Consider the following 22172-nt stretch of genomic DNA (forward strand, 5'->3'; position numbering starts at 1 on the left):
CTGTTTAGGATTGTTTTACCTTCTTGACTGACTCCTTTATCGTAATGACATGTCCCTCTTTTTCTCTAAGACTATTCCTTACCTAGAGTCTTTAGTATTAATTAACCACTTAAGCTTTATGTCATTAGGGTTACATAGTATATATATTTCTGTTATTTTACTTATAAGCTGTGACTTTATAATTGAAGTGAGTATCCTGTAGACAAGAGAGTTTGGTCTTACTCTTGTCCCCAGTTTTGACACTCCTAGGCTTTGTATTGGTGCCTTTTTCCAGGGATTTATCTGTTTATTATTGATTTCTAATTTAATTCTGTTTTCATCAGAGAACATAGTTTGTATGCCTTTAAAGATTTAAATTCACTGAAACTGGTCTCATGGCCCAGTACATTTTGAATCATCATGACAGTTAGAATGTTAAGCCTGTGTTCTACAGTTGCTTGGTCGCAGTACTCTGTCATCAAATGAGGCCAAATCTCATGGCGCATGCATTTTGCATCATCATGACAGTTGGAATGTTAAGCCTGTGTTCTCCAGTTGCTTGGTAGCAGTACTCTGTCAACAAATGAGGCCAAGTCTGTTGGCGGGCTAGTAAGTCTCCCACATCCTTACTTCTTTTCTCTTTATATGGTCCATTAATTACTGATAGAGGAGTGTTTGAACTCACCAGATGTAATGGTGGGTTTGTTTATTCCTCCTTTTAGTTCTTACTTCATTTTCAAGCTTTGTAATTAGGAGTATACCTGTTTAGGATTGTTTTACCTTCTTGATTGACTCCTTTATCGTAATGACATGTCCCTCTTTTTCTCTAAGACTATTCCTTACCTAGAGTCTTTAGTATTAATTAACCACTTAAGCTTTATGTCATTAGGGTTACATAGTATATGTATTTCTGTTATTGTACTTATAAGCTGTGACTTTATAATTGAAGTGAGTATCCTGTAGACAAGAGAGTTTGGTCTTACTCTTGTCCCCAGTTTTGACACTCCTAGGCTTTGTACTGGTGCCTTTAGTCCACTGACAGTTAACATAATTATTAATACAGGAAGCTTAAGTCTACCATCTTTCTATATATTTTCTCTTTGTCCAATTTGTTCTTTGTTTTCTTTGCCTTCTTTTTCTGCTTCTGGATGAAATGAGTAATTAATATTCCATTTTATCTCTTTTCATTTATCATCTATATCTCATGTGTGCTTTATTTGTTTCTCTAGGCAGTTTATACTATACATCTTTAATTTATTACTGTCTAATGTGAATTAATATTGTGCCACTTCATGTATAATGTATGAACCTCATAACAGTCCTGTCTTTTGTATTATTATTGTAATAGATTTGATATCAATATGTATTACAAACCTTACAGTTCCTTGCTTTTATTTCAGTTATCTTTTAAAGAAATTTAAGATGCAAATATTATATTTACTCATGTACATATTATTTCCAGTTATTTTCATTTCTTTATGTAGATATAACTTTCCATCTGGCATCCTTTTCCTTCTGTTTGAAGTCCTTAGTTTAACACTTTTGATAGTGCTAGTATGCTGGCCTTGAATTCTTCCATTTTTTGTTCATCTGGAGGTGTCTTTGTTTTGCCTTCAATTTCTTTGAAGGGTTCATTCTTAATGGATATAGAATTCTAAGTTGATTTGTTTGCCCCCAGAACTTTAAAGATGTTTCATTTTCTCTTGGCTTGGGTTATTCTGATGAGAAGTCAGACAGAGGACATTCTTCCCCATTCTGTATTAAATGTATCTTTTATTTCTGTTTGCTTTTAAGATTTTCTCTTTGCAATTGCTTTTCAGCAGTTTGTTTATGATGTGCCTTGGTAGCTTTTCATGGTGTTTAGTTCTTGGATTCATTGAGCTTCAAGAATATATGAATGTATGTTTTTCATCCAGTATGGGAACAATTGGCCATTATCCAAATATTACTTTTCCTCTCCCTTCTAGGAATCCAGTTACCTATATTTTAGATTGTTTGATGTTATCCCATCCGAAAGCTCTGTTCATTTTTTCAGTCTTTTCCTAGCACTCTGCTAGATGTGAGGGATGTAAGTTATGCTTCATCATCTCCCCAGCATCACAGGTTGGTGAACTAACCGGCTTGTTCTCAGTATCTGCCCAGGGTTTGACACCTGAGCTTTCTCTTATTTTCTTGAGAGCATTTACAAGATGTTTGCTATATTTTAACAGTGCCTTCTTGTTTAATGCACATGTATTTGAATGTCATTGAATTCTATCTTGAGGTTTCAACCTTGAGATGATATGTGAGTGTAATTATACAATTCAAAGCAGAGACTTCTGGTGTTGTCAAGGTCATTCTTCTATGCCGAGGATATCAATGATATTCTGTGATATCAATGATAAGTGCAGGCTTTTGTCTATTGCGGCATGATATAGTGGCTAGGTATGAAGTTTTCAATCCACATCTATCTTTGTTTCACTGTCTTTGTTTCATGAAATCAGTGGAAGTTAAAGGAATCTAAGGGTACAGAATTAAACCAACAAGTACCTGACTTTGGGATTAAGTTGTGTAACTTCACAGTGTTTTTGCAACTTTTTCCAAATGCATTCATTTGTAGTATTATTGTGACAAACATTCATTGGGGATCACACAATAAAGCAAGTCTTTAGCATCTACAGATGCTTAATGAGATTCTCTTTAAAAGAAGTAGGCATTCCTCAAGGGAAATTGAGAATTTTGATTAATCTTATCGCTTTATGTGATTCATCATAGATTGATTTCTTAGTAAAATGTGGCTCCACTTTGATTTCAGGATTCTTTGTTTTTTCATTGAAAAATGGATGAAGATAACGGAAGAAAAAGGAAGCGGTATGAATTCCTAATTGACTGATATTTTCCTCAAAGACCTCTCCCCTGTCCTTCCTTCCTTTTTCACACCTTGCAAAATTCTCCTTCCTCTGGGAAACTTGACAAACTCAGAGAAATTTGACCTGTCTCGTGGGTACTTCGTATCCCTCACCTAATTGTATTATAATACTTTGTAGGCTTCCTATGGGCTTCCCAGGTGGTACTGGTGGTAAAGAACCTGCCTGCTAATGCAGGAGACTAAGAAACTCAGGTTCGATCCCTGGGTTGGGAAGATCCCCTGGAGGAGGAAACGACAACGCACTCCAGTATTCTTGCCTGGAGAATCCCATGGACAGAGGAGCCTGACAGGTTACAGTCCACAGGGCTGCAAAGAGTCAGACACAACTGAAGCAACTTAGCATGCATGTACCCTTATGAATAACCTTCTTTATCTTTTATCAATTAGGTACAGAGATTTATCTGAAGATGAGAAAAAGAGGCACATCAATTCTGTCCTCAGTGGATTGCGTTATTTTCTTCAGAAGATAAGTTCTCCTGCGAAGAAAAACAAAATGGAAAAATCACAGGGTATTTCTGCTTTTTCACAAAAGACAGGTTTCAGCTGAGCTTAGCTATATTGAAAATTAGCTATGGGTGGGACAACTGGAACTCTCCCTTTACCTCAAACATCATTGTGTGGGATTAATGACGAGATGGGGCTTCCCTGGTGACTCAGTGGTAAAGAATCTGCCTGCTAATGCTGGAGGTGTGGGTTCAACCCTGGGTTGGGAAGATCCCCTGGAGGAGGAAATGGTAACCCACTACAGTATTTTTGCCTGGGAAATCCCATGGACAGAGGAGCTTGGCAGGCTATAGTGCGTGGGGTCACAAAGAGTTGGACACGACTGAGTGACTAAATAGTAACAGCAGCAGCAATGATGAGAAGATCTCCTGAAGCAACTTCTATTATGTGGATATTTAGTTTCTCTCCATTTATAATTTTCTTATGTTCGATGCTAAAAGCATTATTGAGGTTCATGCAAAAGTGGAATAAGGAAATGAGAATTAGTGGAAGTATTCTGGGCAACAGTAGTGCAAATTTCTGTATCTTAGGCACTTGAAGGCATATGTAAATGTTGCTAAGGGAAACAGGGCCCCAAGGGTGTCAAATAGTACCTGTAATATTTAAGTATATTTAACTCAAAACATCTGAGCAGGTTACGCTCACAAGCATGTAATCATGCTGTAGAAGATCTCTCTTACCTTAAAAATATTTTTTCTTGGCCCCATGATACCTTCAGCTGTTGCCCTATTTCTGTGTCCCCTTCACAACAAAACTTCTCGAAATGATTGTATTGACCCTGTGTTCACTTCCTCATGCCCCATCCTTTCTCAACCCACTTCACTGAGCCTGGAGCTCCCCACCACTCCAGGACAACTACTTCTGTCAGGAATAGCAGTGGCCTCCACATTGCTGGGAGAAGGCAATGGCAACCCACTCCAGTACTCTTGCCTGGAAAATCCCATGGGTGGAGGAGCCTGGTAGGCTGCAGCCCATGGGGTTGCTAAGAGTCAGACATGACTGAGCGACTTCACTTTCACTTTTCACTTTCATGCACTGGAGAAGGAAATGGCAACCCGCTCCAGTATTCTTGCCTGGAGAATCCCAGGGACACGGGAGCCTGGTGGGCTGCCGTCTATGGGGTCGCACAGAGTTGGACATGACTGAAGCGACTTAGCAGCAGCAGCCACATTGCTGAGGTCTTTGGTCCCTTAACTATCCTCATCTTTCATGATATTTCAAAAACATTGGACAGGTGACCACTCCCTCCTTCTTGAAGCATTTTTCTCTCAGCTTCCAGGATACCTGGGTAACTGAATTCTGGTTTCTCTCCTAACTCATTGGCCATTCCTCCTCTCTTTTTCCCATCCCCTTTGCCTTTTCAACTTTGAATCATGGATGTGCCCTAGGGCTCAGCCCTAGGACCTTTTGTTTTTTCTGTCTACAGTCATTCCCCACGTAATCTCATCCAGTCCCTTAATTTGAAGGGCTACTTGGATGTCAGTGCCTCCCATTTTTAAAATCTATCTGCAGCCCGAACCTCCTCCCTTACCTCCATACTTGAGAATCATACTCATTATTAAATCAGCAAGAGAGTTTCCTCTGTGACTTCTTTGCTTGGATGTCTAACAGGAAAGGTAACATCGCCATTCAGGATCTCTCGATTCCTCTCACACTCCCAGCCTTGATTTTCCCAGTTTCAGTAAAAGTACCACCATTCTTCTAGCAGCTCAAAATACACTCCAGCTGTCATTCTGTGTTCCCCACCAATCCATCAGCAAATCCTTTTAGCTTTGCTTCTAAAGTATATTTCAAATCCATTCACTCTGCCCCTTCCATAGCCTTGGTGGACCAAGCTAATCTAGGCCACCACCGTCTATTCCATTTGAACACGCTTTCCAGCGAGGCTCCCTTGCTTCACTCTTGCTCCCTAGCTTGACCTATTTTTCATAAACAGCCATAGTGATCTTTAAAAAATATATATCAAGGGACTTCCCTGGTGGTTCAGTGGTTGGGATCCAGTGCTCTCGATGCAGGGACCCCTGGTCGGGGAACTCGTTCATGTTTGCCTTAATGAAGTATAGAAAAATATGTTTTCTAATAAAAGTATTAGGAAAAAAAAAACATATGTCACTCTTCTGCTTGAAAGCACATGCTGTTCCAGTCAAAACAATGCTGGCTCCCTCATGTACACTACATAATCTGGTCCTGCCTGTCTCTCGGACTTCATTTCCCACTGCTCTATCCCTTGGTCACCCTACAGTAGTCCCTTTGACCTCCTGTTATTTAAATTGGCCAAAATCTTTCCTGTCTCCCTTTGTACTTACTGTTTCCTCTGCCTGAGATGCTTTCCCTGCTCCTGGATTTTCACATGGCTCTCTTTCTGCTGTTTTTTACTTTCTCAGCAAGGCTTTCCCTGTACACCCAGTTGAAATTATTGTACTTCAAGGTATATGCAACGACTGATTCCCTGGTCTATGTGTTGGTTATCTGTTTACCTTCCCCACCGGTCTGTAAGATTCAAAAGAATGGTCACTTTACTTGTCTTGTTCATGCTCTATCATTAGCCTCTAAAACAGAGTAGGATATGTAGTAGGAGCCCAGTACATGGTAGTTAAATAAATGAATGAATGAGGTTCAGCTTAACAAGAATTGCCAAGTTCCTATTGTGAGTTAAGTACTATGCGGGACACTGGGGTTTTAGTGAAGAATTGTATATGGTGCCTACCCTAGAAACAAAACAAGGACAAGTTCATGGGTAATATTAATGTAGAAAAGCCCTTTATGGTTGTTTTATAAAATACATAGGTTTTATTTTCTGGAAATATATGGACTGTCTTTTGTCTTTTGTATTTCTTTGTAGGGAGTACAGGAGATGAAAGTCACTAGATGGACCTGAAAGTCAGTGGGGAAATGACCTCAGAAATCAGCCATGGGAGAGGGGCATGGTTTGTTTTCTGAGTTGGAGAAATTGTGACTGGAATTCAGTTTCCAGGCTGGGACAGGGGTCAGGAACACTGATTGTGAGGTGGTTGTGCAACCGGCATGGTTTATATTTCGTATTATTCCTCCTTCCCACATAGTTACACACCCTCTTCTCATCCCCTTTTAAGTGAGGGTTCAGGAGCTCTTCTGCTCATGCCTGGGCCCCTTCTTATCTACTCATAGAGAAGGATCTGAGACTCCTTCCCACCAAGAGAGCAAGTGCTGCTATTAGATTTGTCTTTGTCAAGGAATGTAACATTTTGAATAGGCATTACAGTTTTATGGGTCTCCTCACCATTTTTGTGAGGAGAAGAAACAAACATTTATGGACATACATTCAAATAACTGGAGATTGGAGGGCTGTGTTAATGAGGTCCCCGGGTTAGTGAAGTCAGTGGAACAGGTGGGACTTGGGGAGGTGAAGTGGGGTGGATGTTGATAGCAGAGGCTCTGAGTTAGTTCAGGAGCTGAAACTGTTCATTGGGAAAACCAGAAAACCTTAAAGCATGGAGATAGGGGTATGGGAGACCAAAGAGTGTCTGCAGCTTTGGAGAATTACAAGATACAGCTTAAGGATTTTCTAGTTGAGGGCCTTTGCTAAAAACTTAATTTGATGAAACAGTCATGGAATTCTGTATTTTAGTCAGGGACTGAGGACATTTTCAGTGTCTTAATACACCTGGAGCATTCAACAGCCTGTACCTTATCTGGTATATTGTGAATATTGGGTTTGGGTAGAATTTGGAAGACTTATAGAAGTCAAGAAAGGGAAAGAACTGGGAGTTGAAGATCATAACGTTGTTAGAAAGATCATCCTGCATACAGTAGAAATTGAGATGGATGATCTTCAAGGTCTTTTTCAATTCTGAACACTTCTTTGTTGATGATAGCTTATAAGCAATTAGTTAATCTACCTCAGATTCTTCATTAGCACTCAGCATTTTCTCATGAGAATCTTTTCTATAAAGTTAATTATAACTTTGAAAAATCTAATACCGATAAGCTAATCATTTTAATGTGACTGTTTTTTATCCTTTCTTCCTTATAAAAACGTCTACAGAAACACTGAGTTGGACTCCATCGTTTCAAAATTACGAAGATTTTATCCAGAAGACACTACAAGTAAGAGGGAGTTTGTTCTCTGATTGCTTTATATGTAGAATGCATGCAGTAAAAGATACAGAATATTGTTTTTCAAAGTGTGGCTAGGGGACTCTACCTTCAGAATTACCTAGGGAACTTGGTAAAAACACAGATGCCTGAGACCCACCTTAAACTATTTGAATTGGAATCTCTATCTTGGTAGGGCCAGGGGCCTTCATGTCTAGCAGGCTGCTTGGATGTTTCTTATGCCAACTGAACCCACCGATCTCCAGTGACAACAAAAACGAACAAGTGCTTGCATAGTTTAGTGGCAAGTTAATTAATTATCTGGTAGATTCATTCAACACAGGTTGTTAGATTCTACAGATTAAGCCTTTTCATTCCTTACTTTTTTTTTTCCCCTCAAGGACATGAGATGTTTATGGTTTCTACTTCCAAAGGAACTGGTAGGTTTTACTGAGTTCAAAGGCCACAGACTAAAGCCCGAATGACCATGATCCTTTGAGTCAGATAGAGAGGGATATGATCTGTGCCTTTATTACTTACTTGTTATGCATCCTTGAGAGAATTGCCATCTCTCAGCTCTGACTTCTTTCTCTGTACAATATCTCTGTTTCACAGAGTGGTTATGAGAGTAAAATGAACATGTGTAAAATGTCTAGTGCACTTTCCTGCTCTTCTGTGTCATTTCATTTCTCTTATCTTCCATTCCCTTGTCTCCTTGTGTTGCATCTGAGTCATTTCTTCGGCTTTGTCTTCCACTTTAGAAGTTATCTTTCTACCTATGCTCTAACTTGCTATTTGACCTACATATTGAGTTTTTATTTTGATATCATTTCTAGACAATTTGATTAATTTTCACATCTGCCTAGTCAGGAGTCTCCTGTTCCTTCATTATATTTTCAATACCCTTTTAAGATTTATTTAAGCATATTAAGCATGTTTTGGTATATATATTTATTTTTATTAATTTTTATTGCAGCATAGTTGCTTTTAAGCATACTTATTTTACTTATTTTATATTCTATCTCTGATATTTCTTGTATTTCCAGTTTTAAATCTCATTCTGCATTTTATTCTTTATACTGCCTCTTGTTCATGTTTCATGTTTTTCCTGTGTTTGTTAATCAATTATGACAAACTTATGGTATTTGGAAATTTATCTACATTCTTTGAGCCCTGGTTTTAAAATCATTCTCAAGAGGTGATTTCAATTTATTTTTCCTAGATATTTGGGCCCAGGACCATTTGAAAGTAAATAATAGGCTTGGGGTGTTGAGGGCTACACAGGTAGTTAGTGTGAGTGTGGGCTTCTGTTTGCAATTCCCAGAGGAGACCAGTTCTTCTTTTCCTTTTCTAGCCAGAGCTGAGGCTGAGGCAAGATAGGCAGGTTATGAGTTCCCTGGCTCTTTGTTGGATAAGATCTTTCTATTTTGTCTGCTGAGAGTGTTCCTTTCCTGGCTTGATACAGGAGTCTTTGATTTCAACCCCCACTTTGTGTGGGTCCAAGCTTTGTTTTCTGTCCCCCTGGCTCTATGCCATCAATGTAGCATAGATGCTCCCAAGAATATGCTTCCCATGCTCCAAAGCATATGCAAGCTTCGATATCCTTTGACTTCTCATGTTCTAGTCATCTCTGTATCAGATTGTTTCCCATACTTTACCATAAGCTTCTCCCTGTTTTATATATTTTATCCATCATTTTAGGTGTTCTTTACCAGGAGGCATTTGTCTGGATATCTATTCCATTATATAGCAGGAAAGTGAAGGCAATAGCCATATTTATAAATAGAAGACTAAACTAACTACAAATGAAAATGCCCTCCAAAATATTCTTACTGTTTTTGGAATTAATTTTGAATTAAGTGTGAAATAACCAACACATGGAAATGAATCTTCCTAGCTTGTGTTGGAGAGTTTTGTGTTAATTGGGTGTACACTGAAATGTGTTTGTCTAAGTGAAACATCATTTGATAAACATCTCATGCTTAAGGTTAAGTAGATTCTGTGTAGGAGGCAGAATAATGGAATTTTAATTAATTCTGGGCTTGTTTTATTGATATTTAAGAACCACAATACATTTTCAGTGTGTGATTATAATTATGCATTTAGAAATAAAGCTATCATTTTATTATTGTTCCACTATTTAATTACATTATTATTCTCTTTTCATTAGTCGTTGGATGGATTTATGCTAATAGTGAGCATAGATGGAATAATAGTTTCCGTGGGCCCTCGCATCACTTCACTTCTTGGCCATTTACCTGTAAGTTCTCTCAGTTTTTGGGAAAGGATCATGCGCTTAGTTGTATAGGGGTTCATTATTTGTTTTTAGCAGCATACAACTCATCAGAGAAGACATTGTTAATGTGGTCAAAATGTGCACCTGTTTTATTGTCCTCTCCATTGGTTTCAGTTTTAAAGCTATAGAAAACAAACTGTGACATAAGGTAATGAAACACTGGGTGTGCACTGGTGTGTGGTTTGTAAACTGCCCTTGAAGGTGATGGTCCCCAAGGTGACTGCTTTGCTAGGCAGCCCTCAACCAGATGGATGTCTCTGATTTTGTACATTTGAGTCTACCACATACTGATTAAACAATGAATGTTATGATTTGGTCATGCTAGCTTGTGACATCCATTTCCAGGTCTGATTTGTGTTTTGTTTCTTTATGTTGAAGAACAAGCCATGATCTAATTTGGGGGAAAAAATAAATGATTGCCTAATTTAGCAATGTTGTACATATTGCTGGAGAGACACTCACATGCGTTATAGTCAGAGTATCAGATGTTCAAAATAGCCAGTTCTTCCTGAGTCTTTTGGTGTCACTATATCCCTCTCAGGAGAGCTTTCTACAATCTTCCCAGCACCACTGACTTAGAATATGATTTCCTGAATTTTTTTCTGGATCTTCAGGCTGTACACCCACCACATATATCACTTAAACATGAAAGGACTGCAAACCTTCATAATGCGTGCATGCCTGTGTGTGAAAAGGAGCTGTGTAGCATACATCCACAACCACCACCACTCCCAAATCTGTCACTTGACTGACTGTGTTAATCATATCTGGATTGTTGCTTTCATTGCACATTCCTCACTCCACAGAATTGTCTGAAGAACTTGACACACCCTCACCCACAGATCTGTGGCATTCAAGTTTGAACCACACACATTAATAGAATTTTTGTCAAATTTTTCTTTAGTTAAGTTCAAAGAGGATTGCATGCTTATTCCACTAGTTATACTGTTCCAGCCAGCATGTTCTATGGCCCACTTGGAAACTCAGAGAACTTTTCTCCTCTTTTCTCTTTATTTAAAGATACCTGTATCCATTTTTAAACTCCTCATTCTCTTCCTTTCTTTTAGAAAGCAATTTACATTTCCAAATTCAGCTTATATTTATAGGATACCAAAACAGCTGAATAAAATGCAAATATTAGAGATATTCCTGGAGAAGAAGATGGCAACCCACTCCAGTATTCCTGCCTGGAGAATTCTGTGGACAGAGGAGCCTGGTGGGCTGCTGTCCATGGGGTCCCAAAGAGTTGGACATGACTGAAGCGACTTAGCATGCATAGCATTAGAGATATTCATTGCCTTGGACTTTAGAGGAATCTTATCATAAAAGGAGAATGGTTTTATTAAATGTACATTAAAAGAAAGACTATGAATGTAATACATTCATTAAAGTTTGTTATAGTGAAGACCAGAAAACTACCCAAATTCTTGTAATATTTAATATTACTTAAAGCAAATTGGCCATTGACTGAGACCCATGACTTTTCCTGAGGATCCTCCTATGAGGCTTCTTATTCTGTTATCCTTGATTCTTTATTCCTTTTTGGTTCAGAGCTTTCACTCTTAAGAGACTCTTTCACCATTCAACATTTGAGGTAACAAACACACACGCACAGAGTCACCCTAAGGTAGACGTGTCTGGGACATGGGTTTGAACTGCTCATCTTAAACCAGGTATATGGTAATCTGAGTTTGGTGTACTTAAAGTAAAGAAGTGAAGTGAAGTAGCTCAGTCGTGTCCGACTCATAGTGACCCCATGGACTGCAGCCTACCAAGCTCCTCCGTCCATGGGATTTTCCAGGCAAGAGTACTGGAGTGGGTTGCCATTGCCTTCTAGGGGATCTTCCCAACCCAGGGATCGAACCTGGGTCTCCCTCATTGTAGACAGATGCTTTACCGTCTGAGCCACCAGGGAAGCAAAGCTATAACTATTATTCTGTACATAAATATTAAATGGAAATGAATTTATATATTCTTTTCAGTGAAAAAGAAAGTCACTCAATCATGTCCGACTCTTTGTGATCCCATGGACTATACAGTCCATGGAATTTTCTAGGCCAGAATACTAGAGTGGGTAGCCTTCCCTTTCTCCGGGGGATCTTCCCAACTCAGGGATCAAACCCAGATCTCCTGCCTTGCAGGAGGATTCTTTACCAGCTGAACCACAAAGGAAGCCCATATTATTTTAAAACTGGGTTGAAAAATACCATACCTGGGACACAGTTTCACACTTGTGTTTAAATCCTAACTCTTAGTTTTTAACAGCATGTGATTTTTAACCAAGCTTTGATTTAAAATTTCATTTTATAAATCACCCATCTCATGTAAATATGGAGACAAAACCATTTCTGGAGCATCTGCCCAGCTCCAGGAATCTACAATTTCATTAAAAATCAAAGGTCCATCTAGTAAAAGCTGTGGTTTTTCCAGTAGTCATGTATGGATGTGAGAGTTGAACCATCAAGAAAGCTGAGTGCTGAGGAATAGATGCTTTTGAGATGTGGTTTTGGAGAAAACACTTGAGAGTCCCTTGGACTGCAAGAGATCAAACCAGTCAATCCTAAAGGAAATCAGTCCTGAGTATTCATTGGAATAACTGATGCTGGAGCTGAAGCTCCAATACTTTGGCCACCTGATGCGAAGAACTGGCACATTGGAAAAGACCCTGATTCTGGGAAAGATTGAAGGCAGGAGGAGAAGGGGTGAAAGAGGATGAGATGGTTGGATGGCATCACTGACTGGATGGACCTGAGTTTGAGCAAGCTCCAGGAGTTGGTGATGGACAGGGAAGCCTGGCATGTTGCAGTCCACGAGGTCGCAGAGTCAGACACGACTGAGCATCTGAACTGAACCTCTGTCTATTGGGCAGCTCCAAGCCGATAGGATGGTGAGGTGGAAAGAACTTGGTCTTTGGAGTCAAATAATCTAGAGATTAAAATTTAACTCTCAGTCACTAACTACATGAGCTTTCATTTCTCATCTGTCAGTAGGGGACAATATTACCCAGAGAGTGACTGCAGGTGGGATATTACACATGGTGTGGTTAGTGAAGGCCTGTGTGATCAGGTGACGTTTAGACAGGTACTAGAACAGGATAAGTATGAGAGTCATGCAGAAAGTGTGTTCCAAACAGAAACAAATGCAAGTGAAAAGACACTAAGGCAGGACTATACTGGTGTGAAAAGCTATCATAGAGAGGTCACTGGGACCGGAGTGCTGTGAGCAAGAAGAAAAGTTGTGGGAGGTGATAAGGTCAGAGCAGTAACAGAGGTCACCTGGTTTAGGGCCATTGTAATGACTTTGCCTTTTCCTCAGAGATGGGAGGAAGCCATTTGGATCTGATGCAGGAAATTATCTGAATCTAACTTTTATCAGAATCACTCTGGCTCTTGTATTAAGAATAGGCTATGAGGGTAGGACAGAAATGGCAAGGACCTAACAGAAGCAGAAGAGATTAAGAAGAGGTGTCAAGAATACAGAGAAGAACTTTACAAAAGATACCACTCTAGCACAAGAGACAACTCTACACATGGACATTGCCAGATAATCAATACTAAAATGGGATCGATTATATTCTTTGCAGCCAAAAATGGAGAAGCTCTATACAATCAGCAAAAACAAGATATGGAGCTGACTGTGGCTCAGATCATGAACTTCTTATTGCAAAATTCAGACTTAAATTGAAGAAAGTAGGGAAAACCACTAGACCATTCAGGTATGACCTAAATCAAATACTTTATGATTGTACAGTGGAAGTGACAAATAAATTTAAGGGATTAGATCTGATAGAGTGCCAGAAGAACTATGGATGGAGGTTTGTAACCTTGTACAGGAGCCAGTGATCAAAACCATCCCCAAGAAAAAGAAATATGAAAAGGCAAAATGGTTGTCTGAGGAGGCCTATAGCTGAGAAAAGAATAGAAGTGAAAGGCAAAGGAGAAAAGAAAAGATATACCTGTCTGAATTCAGAGTTTCAAAAAAAAGCAAGGAGAGATAAGAAAGCCTTCTTAAGTGAACAATGCAAAGAAATAGAGGAAAACAATAGAATGGGAAAGACTAGAGATCTCTTCAAGAAAATTAGAGATACCAAGGGAACATTTCATGCAAAGATGGACACAATAAAGGGTAAAAATGGTATGGACCTTACAGAAGCAGAAGATTTTAAGAAGAGGTGGCAAGAATACACAGAACTATACAAAAAAAGGTCTTAATGACCCAGATAACCATGATGGTGTGATCACTCACCTACAGCCAGACATCCTAGAGTGTAAAGTTAAGTGGGCCTTAGGAAGCATCACTATGAACAAAGCTAGTGGAGGTGATGGAATTCCAGCTGAGCTATTTCAAATCCTAAAAGATGATGCTGTTAAAGGGCTGCACTCAATATGCCAGTAAATTTGGAAAACTGCAATGCCCACAGGACTGGAAAAGGTCAGTTTTCATTCCAATTCCAAAGGAGGGCAATGCCAAAGAATGTTCAAACTACTGTACAATTGTACTCATTTTGCATGCTAGCAAGGTAATGGTCAAAATCCTCCAAGCTATTCTTCAACAGTATGTGAACCAAGAACTTCCAGATGTTCAAGCTGGATTTAGAAAAAGCAGAGGAACCATAGATCAAATTGACACCACCTGTTGAATCATAGAGAAAGCAAGGGAATTCCAGAAAAACATCTATTTCTGCTTCATTGACTATGTGGATGAAGCCTTTGACTGTGTGGATCACAACAAACTTGAAAAATTCTTAAAGAGTTGGTAATACCAGACCACCTTATCTGCTTCTTGAGAAACCTGTATACAGGTCAAGAAGCAACAGTTAGAACCAGACATGGAACAACAGATTTGTTCCAAATTGGGAAAGGAATACATTAAGGCTGTATATTGTTACCCTGCTTGTTTAACTTCTGTGCAGAGTACATCATGTGAAATGACAGGCTGGATGAAGCACAAGCTGGAATCAAGATTGACAGGAGAAATACCAATAACCTCAGATATGCAGATGAAGCCACCCTAGATTAGGCAGAAAGCAAAGAGGAACTAAAGATCCTCTTGATGAAGGTGAGAGAGGAGAGTGAAAAAGCTGGCTTGAAACTCAACATTCAACAAACGAAGATCATAGCCTCTGGTCCCATAATTTCATGGCAAATAGATGGGGAAAAATTGAATACAGTGACCGATTTCATTTTCTTGAGCTCCAGAATCACTGCAGATGGTGACTGCAGCCATGAAATTAAAAGGTGCTTGCTCCTTGGAAGAAAAGCTATGACAAACTTTTTTTTGCTTTGCTATGTCGCTTCAGTCGTGTGAGACTCTTTGCAACCCCATGGACTGTAGCCCGCCAGGCTTCTCTGACTATGGGATTTCCCAGGCAAGAATACTGGAGTGGGTTGACTCTGTCAACCCCTTTTCCAGGGGATCTTCCTAAGCCAGGGACTGAACCCTTGTCTCCTGCATTAGCAGGTGAGTTCTTCACCACTAGTGCCACTTGGGAAACCATGCCAACCCTGTCAGCATATTCAAAAGCAGAGATATCACTTTGCTGACAAAAGTCCATTTAGTCAAAACTATGGGTTTTCCAGTAGTCGTGTATGGATATGAGAGTTGGATCATAAAGAAGGCTGAGTACCAAAGAACTGACACTTTCAAACTGTGGTGCTAGAGAAGACTCTTGAATGTCCCTTGGACAGCAAGGAGATCAAACCAGTCAATCCTGAAGGAAATCAACCTTGATATTCATTGGAGGAACTGATGCTGAAGCTGAAGCTCCACTCCTTTGGCCACCTGATTAATGTGAAGAACTGACTCATCGAAAAAGACCCTAATGCTGGGAAATATTGAAGGCAAAAGGAGAAGGGGACGACAGAGGATGAGATGGTTGGATGGCATCACCAACTCAATGGACATAAGTTCGAGCAAGCTCCAGGAGACAGTGGAGGACAGAGGACTCATGTGCGGCAATCCATGGGGTTACCAAGAGTTGGACACAGCTTAACGACTGAGCATGCTCAAGCATGCACTGTCACTGTCACCTTCCTTAAAGAATGTAGTTAATTAATAAGTAACTTATGGCTGCTATTTCCATCCAAGAGAATGTGCATGATAAAAAAAAAAAAAAAACTGTTCACTTTTGATAGGGTCCACAAGAGGTCTCACTCACCTGGGCACCTCTGGAATTCAGCAGCATGTCTCTTTGGTATGCTGCTGCCATGCCACCCTCAGGGGGCCACAGGTGGGAGCTGCAGGGAAATACAGCATCACCAAAAGCAAACAGCAGGAGTACACCAGCAACTGACACTTGGGGCGTACACCCAACAACCTCACAGATCACATGCTTCCTCCCCAAACGATACATAACACCCTGCAGAGCAGAGGAAATCCCTCGATGATTCAGACATGTGTGCAAAGATCCTGTACACTGGAGACAAGGGGAACAAGCAGACAACGTTATGCATCATGCCCTGCACAGTAGGAAGTTAGCACCTGAAAGCTGGAACCAAATCTCTACTTTGCTCTTCCCTGCCTTTAAATGGTGTCATCCTGTTTCCACCTGTTCTGGGCGTTAGTTCAGGATAAGATGGCAGAGAGGAAGGGGAAATTAGGGGAGGGGCTGACAACCTATAAAACAAGATAACAATACAAAAATGCAAAAACCAGACTGAGCACTAAAATATTTTATAACACTTGATATAGTGAGTGGTAGGGTATATAAGGGACTTTCTATTGGTAGTAATGTATCTTTTTGTTGGTGTTAAAAGGACTCCGAGATAGGTGACTCTGGGAAGAGAAAGCTGAACTTGGTGGGAGATACTGGATAGCCTCTATCAGCTAGAAGACTAAGGAGTTGTATAGTGTGGTGTTGAGAGTGTGTAAGCCAAGGACTATAAAGGAGAAGATCATCCACATATTGGAGGACAGGGATTTCCTTTGCCCTGCAGGGCATTATGATTGTTTGGAGAGGAAGCATGTGTTCTGTGAGGTTGTTGGGTGTATGCCCCAAGTGTCTGTTGCTGGTGTACCCCTGCTGTTTGTTTTTGGTAATGTATTTCCATCCACCTCCCACCCTTGCCCCCTGAGGGTGGCGGGGCAGCAGCATACCAAAGAGACATGCTGCTGATTCCAGAGGTGCCCAGGTGAGTGAGACCCCATGTGGACCCTATCAGCTTTGAATTCTTTTAGGTGACAATGCTATACTTTCTTCCACCAATGAAAGAACTGGTGAGCCTTAGCACTTTGTACCTCTTGTTGGGGTATTATTGTATTATTTATTATTTCAGGGGCTGAAATGATCTCAACCTATTATTTTATACTTTGCATTGTAATTGTGCACGTGTCATCTTCCCTACTGAACTCAGTGTTTATTGACATTTAGAATAGACATGTCAGGTTCATCTTTTTAAACTATCATAGGTTTCAGCAAAAAAAAAAAATAATAATAATAAGTTACTTCATGTAAAATATCCAAAATTCTTACTTCATGTAAAATATCCAAAATTCAGAAGCTGGCCCAGTAGCAAATCAGCTGATTGGACTCAAGGTAGCTGTGGTGTAGTGGAAGGAACAATGAATTTGTAGTTGGGTAGAGCTGGGTGTGAATCTCATCTCTAAACTTCTTTCTATTCCATAATTGGACAAGCCTCCATTTCCTCATGAATTCAATAGAGGAGAGTTCTTCCTCTCATAGGGAATCTGATTAGGTGAGCTAGTTTGTTTGAATGTACCTAGTACAATGTTCTGGCATGGAGCAGTTGTTAATCAGGTGTTAGGTGAAGGAATGAATGAGTGGTCTCTACTGATCAGAGATAACTTGGTTTGGTACCTGAAGTGTATTTCATAACTAAATCAATAAAGTATTTTCATTGAAAAAATTGAAAGAAAAATATCCTATTCTTTTGAGAAGTCAGTTTCTTACTATGTGGCTTTCATTGTCAAAACCTATTGCCTATTAATTCATGTTTTCTTTGCTAAACTAGGGTTGTATTTCTGCCCTGAATTGAGCCAAGAGTTTTCTTGATTGAGACAGGATCCATCTGCTAATTTGAGCATTGGCCAGTTTGTAGGCTGGCTTCTACAAATGGACCATAAAAATATATTTCTGAATTTTGACTGTAGATTAATAATATTAATCAGTTAAAATCTTTTAAATTTGTAGTTCATCACCCAAAGCCATCATTAAACTACAAAGAGTACTTTGCTTATTATTTTGTTTCTATCACATTAAAAACTCTTTACTTAATGTCTGACATTCAGTTAATTCATGTCACCACATTTCAACTACATGGTACAGCATTATTCATTCATCCAACTAATATTTATTGGTGCTCACTCATGTCAGACTATGTTTTAGGTGTTGAGGATGTAGCAGTAAATAAGACAGTCAAGGTTTCTCTTTTAATACAAGTTATATTTTATTTAGGGACCCTATGCATTTTTTATTTTATATTGTATATTTTATACATGTGACTATGATGTCAGGTAGTAATAAGTGGTATACAAAAAGACAGGACGAGAATGTCAGGGAGTTGATGCTATTTAAAATAGTTTTGAGGGACTTCCCTGGTGGTTCACTGGCTAAGACTTCGAGCTCCTAATGTAGGGGGCCTGTCATGATGGAAGGAAGATCAAAGATCCCACATACCACAGTTAAGACCCAGCACAACCAAATAAACAAATACTTGCATGAACACACTGGAAAGGTAGGAGGTGATGGTCATAGAATGGGTCAATGTGAATTGAGACTTTAGAAGTTTAACAGGTCTGACTATAAGATGACTGAGGTGGGGCAGGTGATAAGTTTAATGGAGGTAAGGAGATAGAGAAATTAAATGCCAGTAATGCATATAACAAAATTGATTCCCTCTTTCCCTCTTGAGAATGACATCGTGGGTAAAAGCTTCTTAAGCCTTCTGCCTGATGACGAGAAAAGTAAAATATTTTCAAAGATGGCTTTCAAAACTGCGGTATCGGATTCAGGTACAGATTTTTTTTTCAAATAGTAAATGCTTAGATTTTAAGAGACAGATAACAATCACTTAAAGGAATAATAAAGACATTAGCGCCAATATAGCTGCCGATCATATATTAATTTAACTTACTATAGTTTTTTATTTTATTTTTAAACTTTACATAATTGTTTTTGCAAATTTTATTTCTAATATTAAACTTTCTCCACTATTAAATCTTGTTCTTTATCATGAACCTTGAATTTTTCAGCTTTTGTATAATTGAATTATTATTATGTAAATTATGTTTTAGATGATACCCCACTCTATAGGGGTAGAGGAAAGATGGAAGGCAGGACAAGAAGGGGGCAACAGAGGATGAGATGGTTGGATGGCATCACCGACTCGATGGACACGAGTTTGAGTAAACTCCAGGAGTTGGTGATGGACAGGGAGGCCTGGCGTACTGGAGTGCCTGGGGTTGCAAAGAGTCGGACATGACTGCGACTGAACTGAACTGAACCACTCTATAGATACAACATAGATAGCTATGCAAGTGCTAATATTCATGAAAAGAAAATAATATTTTTAAAATCTAGTATAAGTAAGACAATAGTCATATGAAATAATCCTTCAGAATATAGTTAAATACAAATGTAAAATTGTTTTGTGTCTGTTTTTGTTTTTTTTAAGTGGGAAAACATATTGACTTTTGCTGTCATTTCAAAAGAGGAGAAGCTGAATCAGATAACACCTCTGCTTACGAATATGTTAAAGTCATCCTGACTCTGAAAGATGTTTCTTATGGTAATCAATAGAGTTTTTAATCTTATTTATATGAAATTCATGAGTTATGCAGCCCTTCATTGGTAATATAAATGCCCTTCTACTATTGGCTACTCTCTCTGCTACCCCTGTGATCACAGGTTTTGGTGGACCACAAACATCAATTAGACTTTAAAAAGTTATAGCAAAATTTACAAGGTGAGGTCATATGGTAACATGGTAGACTGAGCTGATAAGGATGGCTCTTTCCTTCTACAAAAAACAAGGAAATTATTGCTTAAACCTAAGGAGTGTATTGCATAGACAACCTTAAAAGAAAGGATAAAGTACAGGACACAGTGATAAGAAGGAGTTGATTTTGTGCTGGGCCTAAGTGATTTTTAAATCATACATTGATTCCATTGACTGCAATCTGGAATAGTAACACTTGTTCAAGGACCAACACATAAAACTTAGAGACTTAAAATGATCAGTAAAATTCTGCCCATTGGCTTAGATGAACAGTAAGTGTGCTAACTCTCTCAGGGTTTGAGAAAAAATATGTGTTATTTAGAGGAAATCAAAACCCAAATCTGTGTGTCTTAATGTGAATACAGGATCAGAATTTGAAATTCTCAAGGTTTCAGGAACCGCACACTGATAAATTAATATAAACACTGTCTTGGGGCCATTAAAAGATCTAGGGCTTGAATCTGAGGTAAATAGCCCAACAAATATGTGAAAAGATACTCAAACTCACTAGCAAGTAAAGAATGAAAAATTAAAAAACCAATGAGTAGCAATGTACACACATCAGAACAGCAACAATTAAGAGTGTGAATAATACCAAATATTGGTGAGGATGTGAGAAATGAAAACATTAATACAGTGTCGAGAGGAATGTAAACTCAAGAAGCCATCCTGGAAAACAGAGTGAAATTAAGTCAGTTATCTTGTAACTCAGTAATCCTATCACTGGATGGAGATACCACAGAGGCGAAGCTGCAGAGATCTGTGTCTAAGGGGACTTGCACTATGTATGTCATAGTGTTGTTTGTAGTAGGAGGGAGTTGGAGACAGCCTAGGTGTAATCATTAGGGAAATGAACAAGTAAAATTTGGGGGAAATATACAATATAGAAAACTTTATAGTAGTTAAAAATAATGAACTCTAGATATACATAATACCACATGTATTTTAGATCTTAAAACCATGTTGTTGACTGAGAAGCAATGAGATCTATAGCACAAGACAACTTCTGTAAATTGTGAAAACATAATAGTACATAGAACCAGGCTACATATTTGACTGGGGCTCCCAGGTGGCGCTGACTTCCCTGGTGGCTCAGATGTGGGAAACCCAGGTTCAATCCCTGGGTTGGGAAGATCTGCTGGAGAAGGGAGAACCCGGGATTGAACCTGGGCCTCCCGCATTGTAGGCAGACACTTTACCGTCTGAGCCACCAGGGAAGTCAGAGCCAGCTGGGAAGCCCCAGTCAAATATGGCCTGGTACCTGGTGGCTCAGAGATTAAAGCGTCTGCCTGCAATGTGGGAGACCTGGGTTCAATCTCTGGGTCAGGAAGATCCCCTGGAGAAGGAAATGGCAACCCACTCCAGTGTTCTTGCCTGGAGAAGCCCATGGACAGAGGAGCCTGGTGGGCTACAGTCCATGGGGCCACAAAGAATTGGACACCACTGAAGCAACTTAGCACATATTTGACAAGGTGGTATATTTGACCACATGTTAAAGGTGGTAGATAATAGTGGGTGCCCATGGGTGGGAAAGGGACAGAGAGAAAAAATAAACAAAAATGAGAGTGGGAATTTTATCTGTGTTCATAATACGCTATGAACTAAGAATATGATTAACTCAGTTCTTTGCCACTGAGGTCTAAAAATATAACAAATGAATGAATGGGTAAGTAAAGAATGAAAATTAGCTCACACAGTGGTTGGCAGGTATCTTTGTCACATGCCTTGGAAACTAAAAGTCAAATACCTTAAAAAATACTTGATTCTATGTACACACAAATTACACACATATTTGATATCCACGTGGTCTGTGTAAAGAAGAGGAGCAAATTTCTTTTGGAGTTAAAACATCCATTCACAAGGTAAGATTAGAAGGCTGAAAAATCACCCTAAACTCACAATTATTTCCCAGTAATGACTCCTTGTTCTTGTGGAGACCAGGGTGGGGAAGGTGGTTGGAATGGAAGGAAGACAGGAAAAATTGGTGGTTCAGAATTCTGAAAATTGTCAATGGGTTGATAAATGGCACATGGATGGGACAGGTGACTGTTCTTTTGTGTACTTGGCCTGCCTTTCTATTAGATTGTCACTTGTGTGTCTCTCTCTCCCTTAGAGCATCCTGCATTGTTCCACAGCTTCTCCACACCTGTCTGTGGGCCATCTACTGTAAATCTTCCTTTGGATGATGCATTTTACCTAGTGGGGACCATTTGTGTCCTTAGCGCTCGGACTCTACAGGTAAGTATGTTGGGTGTGTGTCTCCCCCGTTGTGGCCATGCAGGCTTCCTTTAAAGGGACATGTCCTCTTTGGTCTCTCAGCTACTGGACAGCACTGCTAAAGCACCTGATGTGTGCAGAGGGTTGTGTTAGGATATGTGAGTGAGAAAAGACCAGCCCCTGTGTTTCAGAAGATGAACACCCTAAAGAGATGCACACTCATTGACAAGTGGTTTTG

The 22172-nt window shown here is 39.4% G+C and overlaps 1 protein-coding gene across 4 annotated transcripts in view; it reads left to right on the top strand.

Annotated features, from left to right (window-relative positions):
• Positions 1 to 509: 509 nt before the first annotated feature.
• PASD1 (PAS domain containing repressor 1) overlaps positions 510 to 22172 on the top strand; it is a 58151-nt gene continuing 36488 nt past the window's right edge. The window contains exons 1-8 of one of the 4 annotated variants that reach the window (XM_019956503.2): positions 510 to 588; positions 2774 to 2829; positions 3275 to 3396; positions 7416 to 7477; positions 9636 to 9725; positions 18632 to 18731; positions 19394 to 19507; positions 21831 to 21955. In XM_019956503.2, coding sequence (XP_019812062.1) covers positions 2798 to 2829; positions 3275 to 3396; positions 7416 to 7477; positions 9636 to 9725; positions 18632 to 18731; positions 19394 to 19507; positions 21831 to 21955 — 645 coding nt within the window. In that variant the 5' untranslated portion in view covers positions 510 to 588; positions 2774 to 2797. The remainder of the gene's footprint in view (positions 589 to 2773; positions 2830 to 3274; positions 3397 to 7415; positions 7478 to 9635; positions 9726 to 18631; positions 18732 to 19393; positions 19508 to 21830; positions 21956 to 22172) is intronic. The other 3 variants (XM_019956508.2, XM_019956505.2, XM_019956507.2) reach the window with 3 other exon arrangements.

The sequence above is a fragment of the Bos indicus genome, chromosome X (genome assembly GCF_029378745.1).
Source record: "Bos indicus isolate NIAB-ARS_2022 breed Sahiwal x Tharparkar chromosome X, NIAB-ARS_B.indTharparkar_mat_pri_1.0, whole genome shotgun sequence".
Lineage (NCBI taxonomy): Eukaryota > Metazoa > Chordata > Mammalia > Artiodactyla > Bovidae > Bos > Bos indicus.